Below are 14,101 nucleotides of genomic sequence, written 5' to 3'. Positions count from 1 at the left end.
CTGGCATCTGGAGAATCTTTTATCTGCATTAACACCTCTGTTCGTCTTCGGTTCAGAGGTGCATAGCTCTCAAACTTCCTCGGCGGACTGGGGGCCCGACTGCGCTCGGACTTTCGTCTTTTTTCTTCGTCGGTGGGTTTATCATCAACCCTCAAGGGCCTCTTCCTCGCCGCCTTCCTTTCGACTTCTTCATCTGCCTGGAGGGTTTCCTCCATCTGGATATACTTATCGCATCGCGCCCTCAGCTCGGTCAGATCTCTAGGCGTATGCTTCGCCAGGGACCTCTTCAATTCCTTGTCCTTGACGCCACCCAGCAGGGCCGTGAACTCCTCCTTCGGGTCTAGGCCCCTGATCGTGATCTTTTCTTGTTGGAATCGCTTCATGTAATTCCGCAGCGATTCCCCTTCTTGCTGTTTGACATTGGTTAGGTTCAACGTAGTCTTCTGGAGGGGCTGGCTACTAGAGAACCCCTTCACGAAGAAGTAACTTAGGTCGCTGAAGCTGTGAATCGACTTCGTCGGTAGTCGGTTATACCACAGCCTCGCCGCTCCCCTGAACGTCAATGGGAGGGCCCGACACATAATATTTTCTGAGACGCGATGGAATTGCATGGCGACCTTAAAGCCTTCCAAGTGATCGACGGGGTCCCCCGACCCGTCATAGGTGTCGTACTTGGGCAGGCGGAAACCGACTGGGAGCGGGTCCCTCATGACCTCGTCAGCTAAGGCCGTATCACTGGTAAGGTCGGGCTCGCGGTTCCCTGTCTGGTTTTCTGCCACCTTTCTGATCTCGTCTTTCAGGTCTAAGATCATCCTCTTTAATCCCGAGTCCTCGGACCTCTGTTTGTCCCCTTGGTGCTGATCCCCATGCGGGTCTCTTGCGGCGCGTCGCGTCCTACTTCGGGGCGCGGGACTCTCTCTTGCTCGGCTTCGAGGATCACGGCCGGCCCTCGTTGATCCCGTACTGCTTCGGTCTTCTTCTCGAACCCTCTCAAACTGGACGTGGGTATCTGGGAGTGCTCCGCCGGTCTTGTGGGAGACAGCTTTGGAAACCTCCCTCATAGTCTCGGCCATCCGGTTATATTTGTTCTGGAGGTCTTCGAACTGCTGCTTCGTCACGTACTCCTGAGCCGCGGGAGGCTGATGGTCGCTGCCTTCCCGTACTGAATATCCGGCCGACCGCTGGTATCTGACGGACACTTCCCGGTCATCATGACCCCTTTCTCGTCCAGTCTCCGCCGAGGGAGGAAGCTCCCCTGAAGGTTCTTCCCCCATGTCTACGTTGGACGTCGCTCTCGTCCTTCTTCGGTTGTAGGTTCTTCCCACCATTACCGTCGTTCCCACGGACGGCGCCAATCTGTTGCTGCCAAAAACCCCGCTGATCCAACCTACGCAAACACAGACGACGGAGGCCCGGAACTTTGTCCGGGGTTAGTCCTCCGACGCTCAAGTCAGGGTCGGCCGCACAGTTCAATAAGGGAGTAATGGTGAGGGTGTTAGAGCTTACCTTCCCCTTTCTTCCGTGCCTTCTTATATAGCTCTTTGGCCTTAGGGTTTTTCCCCCTTCGGCCTTCTTAGAGTCCTACTCGAATACGTCCAACCTTCTGGGGGGAATATTCCCCCCATGCAGACGACGTGATCCCGCATGATTCTGCGGGCGTGCCTCGGTGACTGCGCGTGCTCGAGTGTGAGTGGTCTCTTGGACCCTTCGTCTGGCGGTGGACACGTGTCCCAGAGACGACACGTGTCATGGCCCCCACCGAGGGGTTATTTTGGCTATATCATGCAACCTCACCATGTAAAGGGGTTGGTTTGCAAAATATAAATCTCACTTACAATGCTCAAACTGCACAATCCTTTTGCAAGAATGTACATGGAACCTCTTCTGGTGTAGTTTCCCCAAGAAGTTGTCTGTAGGGATTATTAATTCTTATAAATTGTATTCATGGTCAACAAATGATAATATATTTTTTGTAATTAATTTCTTTATAAAAATTCTTTCTCCATTCTTAAGAAATACTTTATAGAAATTCTGGTTGCTGTTTCTAAAAATAAGTTAGATTTCAGGTTGACCAGAGAAACACAAGAGGCAAATAAGCGTTAGCGCCGTTTTCTTATCTTGGAAGTTTTGTTTGGCATCGGACCATATACAACTTTCTTATAATATATTCTTTCCTCTCCTCCTTCTCCCCTCGCTATTTTGAATTGCTTTTGGGAAGGATAGATTGACAAGAGCTATGGAGTAAGCACCTAGGCATGCCACGTGGAAGGATGATGTGGTTAATCTGATGAAATGAATAAATCACATACTTATATTTATTTTGATTTTTTATTACTAATTTATTTGTAATTGGCCTGGGTGTAGAATTTTAAAATTTAAAAATATGAGAATATGGGTTTGAGTTCCCTATCTGGCTGTGTAATGTACATCATTGTCTCTCTGTGTCTATCTCTCTTGCCCAGAAATATATCATTCCTTGAAAAGGGAGAGCGACAAACGCAGAGAGGCACTAGTGTATGCTACGCAACATGGCAGTGTTCTTTTTTCCCATGGCCCAAATAGTATTAGGATTTTACTTTCTTTAATCTCAATCATATGATTAATTGGGGTTAGATAGTTAGGATTGTTGAGGTTTTGTTCTCTTATAAATATGTAAAAGAGGTATTAATTTTTCTGGCGATTGGTTTACATATAAAAAAAATATGAAGAAAAGAACCATGCCTGCTTATATGTCTCAAATCCCAAACATAGGCGGACACAAAAAGACCACACTGTCACCCCCAGTTAAAGATGTGAATTTGAAATTGAAATCGTTTATCGAAATCGAATCGAACCGTTTACATCGAAATCGTGAAACCGTTGATTAAATGGTTTGGTTTTAGTTTTAAAATTAAAATTGTAATTCAGTTTTGGTTATTAAGTTTAAACCTTTGGTAAACCATAAACTGATTAACTTATATATAGTAAGTTTTAGTCATTCAATTTTAAGTGTACATATATTTCAATAAAAAAAAATAAGTTTACATTAAACAACTATTAAAAGAAATCACATAACAATAAACAATTCAATTCAATGTTACAATTTACATCCATTTCACAAAAAATAAATAAATAAAGGTAAAGAAATTGTTTGGATAAAAAATTAGAAAACATAAGAAAACCGTTTAAAACCATCATTTAAACCCAAACCGTTTATTAAATGATTTGGTTTTGATTTTACCTAAAAAATTGCACCGAATCGAATCAAACCATCTACACCAAAATCAAATTGATTAACACCCTTACCCCAAGTGCCCAAATGCCTCTAAATGGCCTCCCATTAGCCTGTGTGCATTAGCGTAGTGGCCATACAAATAGTTAGGGTTCTCTTGCCCTTCAATTATATATGAAAAACTGAAATCAAACAATAACCAATCAATAAGAATCCATTAAGCCATCCTATGAAAAGACGGAATTAATGGTTTTGTTTCAGCTTAACCAAGTAGTAGCTTGATGTCAATTCAGCCAACCAAAACCAGATCAATAGACTGATTGACACCCCTACTTAAGAGAGGTGCATGAAATTACTAAAATCAAATGATAATGCTTGCTAATCTCAACAACTGTGCTAGCAGTTGGTTAGGGTTTTTTACCTCCACCCCCCCCCCCCAAAAAAAAAAAAAAGCAGTTGATTAAGGGCTACTTGTTGAAGTAGCTACCGCCATGGCATATCTCGAGTTCAGGTTCCCTCTCCCCCTGGCTGCTGCCCTTTCTTAAGTAGGGACACCACTTGACTGCCTTTGGACTGCCATCCTAACTGGCCATGTACCCTTCATAGGAAATGTCCGAAAAAAATGATAATGCTAACCACCAAATTAAAACTTGAGGATCTCTCTCTCTCTCTCCCTCTTCTTCTTCTTTTTTCTCAACAAGTAATCGATTCTCGAGAAGACTATTTGGATAGCCAAATTCAATAAACTCATCAAATGCCTCAATTGCAGAATTTAGATGACAATATATATATATATATATATATTAAAAGCTCATATGTATATATACATATATATATATATATATATAATTTTAAAAAGCTCATCAAAGTAACCAATCATATTGTAGGAGTTCAAATTACTACAAGATGAATTAAAATAGAAAGTTTCGTAAATATAATTATATAATTAAATCAAAAATATAATAAATATGGTAATTAAATTTTGAGCAGGGGGATCCCTACACTATTGTGGGGGACCAATAACAATGTGTGTGAGAGCATCAAAAAGCCTAGGATTTTCACATTTCACAGAGTAGGAGGGATATCATTTCGTCCTCTCTATGTCTTGGCGAAGACATCACACAGAAATCTTTTTCCCTTAAATTTTACTTCAATTGTTTGAATTTTTAAGTATATCTTAATGTACCATCCATTATATATAAGGTAGCTTATAACTTACCAATTATCGTGTAGATTCAATGTCCAATGTCCACATTCATTTTTTCGAATTTGGATGACAAAAATGACATAGATTTTTTTTACAAAGCCGTCTTCTTAATTTTATATGTACACAAAAGAAACAGATAACCTTGAAAGTCAAAGTCTGGTCCCTTAAGCTAACAGCCGTATCTAAAGCTTGCTTTTAAACCAGATTGAAGTCTCTTCCCTTATTATTCGACCGAAAAAAATCTCTTCCCTAATTTTGATTTGTAACATCAAATTCAGGAAACAAAGTCAACAGATTTGCAAGAACAAATTTGACTTTGAGATAAGAATGTGAATTTGAATTCGAAATTATTTATTGAAATTGAATCGAACTTTTTACATCGAAATCGTAAAATTGTTTAATAAATAATTCAATTTTAGTTTTAAAATTGAAACCGTTGATAACTTGTTTAAGTAAACTGATTAATATATATCTAGTAAATTTTAAGTCATTCAATGTTAAGTTTACATATATTTTAATAAAAAAAATTTAAGTTTATATTAAACAACTATTAAAATATATATATATATATATATAACAATAACAATGCAATTCGATGTTAAAATTTACATCCATTTCACTAAAAATTTTAAATATAAAAAAAATTGTATGGATAAAAAATTACAAAACAAAAGAATACCATTTATAACTGTTTATATTAAGTTTTGATTTTACCTCAAAAATCTTGCATCAAACCATTTGCATCAAAATCAAACCATTTTATCTAAGAGACCCCCCACCACCCATCAAGCCTCTAAATTGATCTACACTTTTATTCCCCTTTTTTTTTTTTTTTTTTTTTTTTTGATTACTTAATCATCATCTAAAGCCTATAGAGCAGGCCAGAGGCAAGGGGGAGTTGGGGGTGTCAGTTGGGACAAAGTAACGAATAGAAGTTCGAACATATGACCTCCTGCATCTTACGCCAGACCTATAGCTGGTAGCCCATTGAGAATTGAGATACAAGCTCAACGGGCGGCCGCAACTCGCAAGTGTTCAGCCGTTCAATGGGAATTTTCATCTTTTTATTAATTAAATTTTGTGAGGAGGAGATTGTGGCAAGACATTCTTTTATTGAAACCTTACAAGACACAGGTGCATGATTTCGGCATTGCTTACATTTAAAGACTTGTTTGGCATGAAGCTATGAAATGAAACTTATACTCGGAAACCCTTTTTGAAGTTAACGGCGGTGCCTTAGGAAACCCTTCCAAAGTTCCAATACATGGAATATAACACTAGCAACAGACTATCACTCTTATCTACCCAGCGCTGTTTTGCTTCCATTTCTAGTCACCTTGAAAGTACACTTAACTCCCATTCTATAAAATGGACCTCAACTTTCACAAACCAAACCAAACCAAACAAACCCTTTAAGTCCTTATTTCCAAAGTCTACTCAAATCTCATAAACAAGCTCTATCTACAATGGCTAGTCTCATTTCCTCAACTCTCCTTCTATCTCTCTTAATCACTTTCCTCTTCTTATTATCATTAACAAATGCTATTGATATCAATGTCATCACTGATTTTGGAGCTAAAGGGGATGGCAAAACAGATGTGAACAAGGCTTTTTCATCAGCTTGGGCAGCTGCTTGCAAATCAGCAGAGGCGTCGACGATACATGTACCACGAAAGGGCAGGTTCTTACTTAGTCCAATTGAGTTCCAAGGACCATGTAATAACTCTAAGATCACATTTCTCATTGATGGAATCCTTGTTGCTCCTGACTACAAGAAGATGGAAAGTTCCGAAAATTGGATTATGTTCTATGGTGTGGATGGTGTGTCCATAATAGGAAGAGGATATCTTGATGGCCAAGGCACTAGCTTGTGGGCATGCAAAGCTACTGCAAATAATAATTGTCCTACCGGTGCAACAGTAAGTATATATAAATATATCATTATATGTTATATGTTCATTAATTAAAGGGTTCGAATCAGCTACCCACATGGAGAGACAGAGTTACCCTCCCAACATGAGAATTCACCATCCATTGGGAATTACACCCCCTCCCCATGTGGTGAGAGGAGGGTGTGACTTGTGTCAGATCCCAATGGATAGTATTTGAATCACCATGTGGGGAGGTCACCACTTTATATATTGTATATACAAAAAAAAAGAAAAGAATTTTTTTTTCTCTAAAATAGGAATGTTTTTTTCATGTTGGTTTTAGTCTTTTGACATTAAAAAAACTTAAGATAAACAAACAGGACTAATTGAACAAGCTTGTGCTACTAAGAAATCAATTCATAATATGCATATGCAACAATTGTTGAGCATTGAACATAATAATTATAGGGTTGTTTGGGTTTTTGTTTTTGTAGTCACTTGCATTCTATAGTTCCAAAGACATACTAGTCCAAAATGTGAGGTCGATGAACGCAAAGCTCTTCCACATTGTCGTGTATTCATCCCAAAACGTAGCAATACAAGGAGTGACCATCAATGCCCCAGGAGATAGTCCAAACACAGATGGTATACATGTTCAAATCTCAAAAAATGTACGTGTATTCAATGCGAGTATAAAAACTGGTGACGATTGCATTTCGATTGGACCAGGCACAGAAAATATGACAATACAACGTATTGCATGTGGTCCTGGACATGGTATAAGGTGAGGAACTATAATACTAGTCCTAATAAATTAATGATGGATCATTATTAATTCTTACTTAATCTTATAATAACTATTTGTTTGTGTTAATGCTGCAGCATTGGGAGTTTGGGGTGGGGAGAAGAAGAAGAAACAGTACAAAATGTGGTGGTGAAGAGTGTAGTGCTCAATGGAACTCAAAATGGGGTAAGGATCAAAGCTTGGGGAAGGCCCAGTAATGGATTTGTGAAAGGAGTGGTTTTTAAGCAAGTAGTGATGAAAAATGTCCAAAACCCAATTGTTATTGATCAAAACTATTGCCCTCACAACACAGGTTGCCCTAATCAGGTAATAAATATATAAACACTTATCTCAAATCAATTGAGCTTAAAACTAATTTGGTTGATAAGCACTTACATGATATGTCTATATATTTTGCAGAATTCTGGGATACAAATAAGTGGAGTTACATACACTAACATAGTCGGGACGTCGGCGACGCAAATCGCAATGTTATTCAATTGTAGTGCAACCTCACCATGTAAAGGGATTGGTTTGCAAAATATAAATCTCACTTACAATGCTCAAACTGCACAATCCTTTTGCAAGAATGTACATGGAACCTCTTCTGGTGTAGTTTCCCCAAGAAGTTGTCTATAGGGATTATTAATTCTTATAAATTGTATTCATGGTCAACAAATGATAATATATTTTTTGTAATTAATTTCTTTATAAAAATTCTTCCTCCATTCTTAAGAAATACTTTATAGAAATTCTGGTTGCTGTTTCTAAAAAGAAGTTAGATTTCAGGTTGACCAGAGAAACACAAGAGGCAAATAAGCGTTAACGCCGTTTTCTTATCTTGGAAGTCTTGTTTGGCATCGGACCATATATAACTTTCTTATAATATATTCTTTCCTCTCCTCCCTCTCCCCTCGCTATTTTGAATTGCTTTTGGGAAGGATGGATTGACAAGAGCTATGGAGTAAGCACCTAGGCATGCCACGTGGAAGGATGATGTGGTTAATCTGATGAAATGAATAAATCACATACTTATATTTATTTTGATTTTTTATTACTAATTTATTTGTAATTGGCTTGGGTGCAGGATTTTAAAATTTTAAAATATGAGAATATGGGTTGAGTTCCCTATCTGGCTGTGTAACGTACATCATTGTCTCTCTGTGTCTATCTCTCTTGTCCGGAAATATATCATTCCTTGAAAAGGGAGAGCAACAAACGCAGAGAGGCACTAGTGTATGCTACGCAGCGTGGCAGTGTTCTTTTTTCCCATGGCCCAAATAGTATTAGGATTTTACTTTCTTTAATCTCAATCATATGATTAATTGGGGTTAGATAGTTAGGATTGTTGAGGTTTTGTTCTCTTATAAATATGTAAAAGAGGTATTAATTTTTCTGGTGATTGGTTTACATATAAAAAAAAATATGAAGAAAAGAACCATGCCTGTTTATATGTCTCAAATCCCAAACATAGGCGGACACGAAAAGACCACGCTGTCACCCCCAGTTAAAGATGTGAATTTAAAATCGAAATCATTTATCGAAATCGAACCGTTTACATTGAAATCGTGAAACCGTTTATTAAATGGTTTGGTTTTAGTTTTAAAATTAAAATTGTAATTCGGTTTTGGTTTTAAAGTTTAAACCGTTTGTAAACCATTAAACTGATTAACTTATATATAGTAAGTTTTAGTCATTCAATTATAAGTATACATATATTTCAATTAAAAAAAAAAAGTTTACATTAAACAACTATTAAAAGAAATCACATGACAATAAACAATTCAATTCAATGAATTTACATCCATTTCACAAAAAAAAATTAAAAGTAAAGAAATTGTTTGGATAAAAAATTAGAAAACATAAGAAAACCATATAAAACCATCATTTAAACCCAAACCGTTTATTAAATGATTTGGTTTTGATTTTACCTAAAAAATTGCACCGAATCAAATCAAACCATCTATTCCGAAATCAAATTGATTAACACCCTTACCCCAAGTGCCCAAATGCCCTCTACATGGCCTCCCATTAGCCTGTGTGCGCTAGCGTAGTGGCCATACAAGTAGTTAGGGTTCTCTTGCCCTTCAATCATATATGAAAAACTGAAATCAAACAACAATCAATCAATAAGAATCCATTAAGCCATCCTAAGAAAAGACGGAATTAATGGTTTTGTTTCAGCTTAACCAAGTAGCAGCTTGATGTCAATTCAGCCAACCAAAACCGGATTGATAGACCAATTGACACCCCTACTTAAGAGAGGTGCATGAAATTACTAAAATCAAATGATAATGCTAATCTCAACAACTGCGCTAGCAGTTGGTTAAGGGTCTTTTTTACCTCCCCTCCCCTCCCCCCCACCCCCAAAAAAACAGGCAGTTGATTAAGGGCTACTTGTTGAAGCAGCTATTGCCATGGCATATCTCGAATTCGGGTTCCCTCTCCCCCTGGCTGCTGGCCTTTCTTAAGTAGGGACACCACTTGACTGCCTTTGGACTGCCATCCTAAGTGACCATGTACCCTTCATAGGAAATGTCCGAAAAAAATGATAATGCTAACCACCAAATTAAAACTTGAGGAACTCTCTCTCTCTCTCTCTCTCTCTCTCTCTCTCTCTCTCTCTTTCTTTTTTCTCAACAAGTAATCGATTCTTGAGAAGACTATTTGGATAGCCAAATTCAATAAACTCATAAAATGCCTCAATTGCAGAATTTAAATGACAATATATATATATATATATATATATATTTAAAAGCTCATATATATATATATATATATATATAATTTTAAAAAGCTCATCAAAGTAACCAATCATATTGTAGGAGTTCAAATTACATCAAGATGAATTAAAATAGAAAGTTTCGTAAATATAATTATATAATTAAATCAAAAATATACTAAATATGGTAGTTAAATTTTGAGCAGGGGATCGTTCTGATCACTACACCAATGTGGGGGACCAATAACAATGTGTGTGAGAGCATTAAAAAGCCTAGGATTTTCACATTTCATGGAGTGGGAGGGATATCATTTTGTCCTCTCTATGTCTTGGCGAAGACATTAGACAGAAATCTTTTTCCCTTAAATTTTACTTCAATTGTTTGAATTTTTAAGTATATGGTAATGTACCATCCATTATATATAAGGTAGCTTATAACTTACCAATTATCGAGTAGATTCAATGTCCAATGTCCAAATTCATTTTTTCGAATTTGGATGACAAAAATGACATAGATTTTGTTTACAAAGCTGTCTTCTTAATTTTATATGTACACAAAAGAAACAGAAAACCTTGAAAGTCAAAGTCTGGTCCCTTAAGCTAACAGCCGTATCTAAAGCTTGCTTTTAAACCAGATTGAAGTCTCTTCCCTTAATATTCGACCCAAAAAAATCTCTTCCCTAATTTTGATTTGTAACATCAAATTCAGGAAACAAAGTCAACAGATTTGCAAGAGCAAATTTGACTTTGAGATAAGAATGTGAATTTGAATTCGAAATTATTTATTGAAATCGAATCGAACTTTTTACATCGAAATCGTAAAATCATTTAATAAATAATTCAATTTTAGTTTTAAAATTGAAACCTTTGATAACTCGTTTAAGTAAACCGATTAATATATATCTAGTAAATTTTAAGTCATTGTTTACTTATATTTTAGTAAAAAAATTTAAGTTTATATTAAACAACTATTAAATATTTATATATATATATATATATATAACAATAACAATTCAATTCGATGTTAAAATTTACATCCATTTTACTAAAAATTTTAAAGATAAAAAAAATTGTATGGATAAAAAATTACAGAATAAAAGAATACCATTTATAACCGTTTATATTAAGTTTTGATTTTACCTCAAAAATCTTGTATCAAACCATTTACATCAAAATCAAACCATTTAACACCATTAATCTAAGAGACCCCCACCACCCATAAAGCCTCTAAATTGATCTACACTTTTTTTCCCTTTTTTTTTTTATTACTTAATCATCATCTAAAGCCTATAGAGCAGGCCAGAGGCAAGGGGGAGTTGGGGGTGTCAGTTGGGACAAAGTAACAAATAGAAGTTCGAACATATGACCTCCTGCATCTTACGCCAGACCTATAGCTGGTAGCCCATTGAGAATTGAGATACAAGCTCAATGGGCGGCCGCAACTCGCAAGTGTTCAGCCGTTCAATGGGAATTATCATCTTTTTATTAATTAAAATTTTTGAGGAGGAGATTGTGGCAAGACATTCTTTTATTGAAACCTTACAAGACACAGGTGCATGATTACGGCATTGCTTACATTTAAAGACTTGTTTGGCATGAAGCTATGAAATGAAACTTATACTCGGAAACCCTTTTTGAAGTTAACGGCGGTGCCTTAGGAAACCCTTCCAAAGTTCCAATACATGGAATATAACACTGGCAACAGACTATCACTCTTATCTACCCAGCGCTGTTTTGCTTCCATTTCTAGTCACCTTGAAAGTACACTTAACTCCCATTCTATAAAATGGACCTCAACTTTCACAAACCAAACCAAACCAAACAAACCCTTTAAGTCCTTATTTCCAAAGTCTACTCAAATCTCATAAACAAGCTCTATCTACAATGGGTAGTCTCATTTCCTCAACTCTCCTTCTATCTCTCTTAATCACTTTCCTCTTCTTATTATCATTAACAAATGCTATTGATCTCAATGTCATCACTGATTTTGGAGCTAAAGGGGATGGCAAAACAGATGTGAACAAGGCATTTTCATCAGCTTGGGCAGCTGCTTGCAAATCATCAGAGGCATCGACGATACATATACCGCATAAGGGCAGGTTCTTACTTAGTCCAATTGAGTTCCAAGGACCATGCAACAACTCGAAGATCACATTTCTCATGGATGGAATCCTTGTTGCTCCTGACTACAAGAAGATGGAAAGTTCCGAAAATTGGATTATGTTCTATGGTGTGGATGGAGTGTCCATCACTGGAAGAGGGTATCTTGATGGCCAAGGCACCAGCTTGTGGGAATGCAAAGCTGCTGGAAATAATGACTGTCCTACCGGTGCAGCGGTATGTATAATATATATATGTTACCATATGTTATATTCTCGTAATTTATTAAGTATTTATGTAGGTGCTCTATTTATTTGTATCCCATATAATATGGTAGAAAATAAATATTTTGCTGTAAAAGGTGATTTTTTTTTTTTTTTTATACATTGGGTTTGCCATAAATGCAAGAAAAAACCTTCAAAAAATTACATTGAGTCAATTTTGTAAAAAAAATCAGTTGCAGATAAAATTTTACAACAAAACAAATAGGAACTAAATGAAAAAAGTTTGTCGTACAATTTTTTTTTTTTTAGAAGTCATACAAAGAAATTTGTGCATTATATATTGAACATAATAATTTAGGTTTTGTTTTTGTAGTCACTTTCGTTCTATAGCTCGAAAAACATACTAGTGCAGAATGTGGGATCGACGAATGCAAAGCTATTCCACATCGTCTTATATTCATCCCAAAATGTAGCAATACAAGGAGTGAGCATCAATGCCCCGGGAGATAGTCCAAATACAGATGGTATACATGTTCAAAATTCAAATAAGGTACGCATATTCAATGCAAGTATAAGAACCGGTGATGATTGCATTTCGATTGGACCAGGCACACAAAATATGACTATACAACGTATTACATGTGGTCCTGGACATGGCATAAGGTAAGGAACTGTAGTACTATAGTCTTAATTAATCAATGATGGATAATTATTATTAATTTTTACTTATCTTATAACTATTTGTTTTTGTTTATTAATGCTGCAGCATTGGGAGTTTAGGGTCGGGAGAAGAAGAAGAAATAGTGCAAAATGTGGTGGTGAAGAGTGTAGTGTTCAATGGAACTCAAAATGGGGTAAGGATCAAAGCTTGGGGAAGGCCTAGTAATGGATTTGTGAAAGGAGTGGCTTTTAAGCAAGTTGTGATGAAAAATGTCCAAAACCCAATTGTTATTGATCAAAATTATTGCCCTCACAACACAGATTGTCCTCATAAGGTAATAAAATTAGAAAATAATTATTAAAAAAAAAAAAACTTTTTCCATCTAATTGGGGTGATCAGTACTTACATGATATGTTTATATATTTTTCAGAATTCTGGTATACAAATAAGTGGAGTTACATACACAAATATCGTCGGGACGTCGGCGACGCAAGTCGCAATGTTCTTCAACTGTAGTTCAACCTCACCATGTAAAGGGATTGGTTTGGAAGATATAAAGCTCACTTACAATGATCAAACTGCACAATCCTTCTGCAAGAATGTACATGGAACTGCTTCTGGCGTAGTCTCCCCAAAAAGTTGTCTATAGCGATTATTAATTCTTATAAATTGTATACATCCATGATTAAAAAAAGAAGAAGAAGAAGATAATATATTCTTTTTATCTTTTTATAAAATTATTTCTCCATTCTTAAGAGATGTTATATATCATAATTAACGTCCATTTATTCCATATTATATAGAAATTCTTGTTTTGATTTCTAAAAATAATTTAAATTTTTGGTTGAATCAGATTATGAGTAACCAAAGAAACACAAGAGGCAAATATCAAGGTTTCTTATAATGGAAGTCTTATTTGGCATCAGACCATATTCTTTAATAAATTAATAAAAGAGTCCAACTACCCTTTTTCGAGATTTCAAACTAATATAATGATTACCATCCCAATAAACTAACAACGCGGCGTTAACTACGGATTATAATTCTTAGAGAAAGTTTTCTTCCAACTGTGAGAGAAGAAAAACCTATAATATCAAGGTTGTTATTACCGTTTTCTATAGAAATGCTCCTCTTGCTTTTTTGACTCCTATGCCGTGACCCACAGTGGAAGAACCTCCTTTGCCATAGGTGAAGGAGAACCCTTTCTACCTTTTCCTATCATTCTTTTGTTTCAGTCTTATATCAGTTATATAAGGGTTGATTCTACGTCGATTTTCAAAGGGAATTGATATGTGTTGATATGATCTTGGGTTCCTTCACC

At 36.3% G+C, this 14,101-nt stretch overlaps 2 protein-coding genes across 2 annotated transcripts; both read left to right on the top strand.

Moving 5' to 3' along the window:
- Window positions 1-5,884: 5,884 nt before the first annotated feature.
- Window positions 5,885-7,712, top strand: LOC122063785 (polygalacturonase-like). Its single transcript, XM_042627491.1, has 4 exons — window positions 5,885-6,337; window positions 6,784-7,073; window positions 7,172-7,400; window positions 7,494-7,712. Exons 1-4 carry the CDS (start codon window positions 5,885-5,887, stop codon window positions 7,710-7,712), a joined length of 1,191 nt encoding a protein of 396 aa, XP_042483425.1.
- Window positions 7,713-11,679: 3,967 nt separating this feature from the next.
- On the top strand, window positions 11,680-13,429 carry LOC122063777 (polygalacturonase-like). Its single transcript, XM_042627482.1, has 4 exons — window positions 11,680-12,132; window positions 12,493-12,782; window positions 12,886-13,114; window positions 13,211-13,429. Exons 1-4 carry the CDS (start codon window positions 11,680-11,682, stop codon window positions 13,427-13,429), a joined length of 1,191 nt encoding a protein of 396 aa, XP_042483416.1.
- Window positions 13,430-14,101: the final 672 nt, after the last annotated feature.

Source organism: Macadamia integrifolia, chromosome 2 (genome assembly GCF_013358625.1).
Source record: "Macadamia integrifolia cultivar HAES 741 chromosome 2, SCU_Mint_v3, whole genome shotgun sequence".
Lineage (NCBI taxonomy): Eukaryota > Viridiplantae > Streptophyta > Magnoliopsida > Proteales > Proteaceae > Macadamia > Macadamia integrifolia.
Note: the sequence above shows the minus strand (reverse complement) of the source record. Positions and strands in the feature narration are given on the sequence as shown.

Coding starts and splice junctions, on each gene's coding strand:
- LOC122063785 (XM_042627491.1), top strand. CDS start 5,885: ATGGCTAGTCTCATTTCCTCAACTCTCCTTCTATCTCTCTTAATCACT. Junction 6,338..6,783: donor ATTGTCCTACCGGTGCAACA/GTAAGTATATAT, acceptor TTGTTTTTGTAG/TCACTTGCATTCTATAGTTC. Junction 7,401..7,493: donor ACACAGGTTGCCCTAATCAG/GTAATAAATATA, acceptor TATATTTTGCAG/AATTCTGGGATACAAATAAG.
- LOC122063777 (XM_042627482.1), top strand. CDS start 11,680: ATGGGTAGTCTCATTTCCTCAACTCTCCTTCTATCTCTCTTAATCACT. Junction 12,133..12,492: donor ACTGTCCTACCGGTGCAGCG/GTATGTATAATA, acceptor TTGTTTTTGTAG/TCACTTTCGTTCTATAGCTC. Junction 12,783..12,885: donor GGTCCTGGACATGGCATAAG/GTAAGGAACTGT, acceptor TTAATGCTGCAG/CATTGGGAGTTTAGGGTCGG.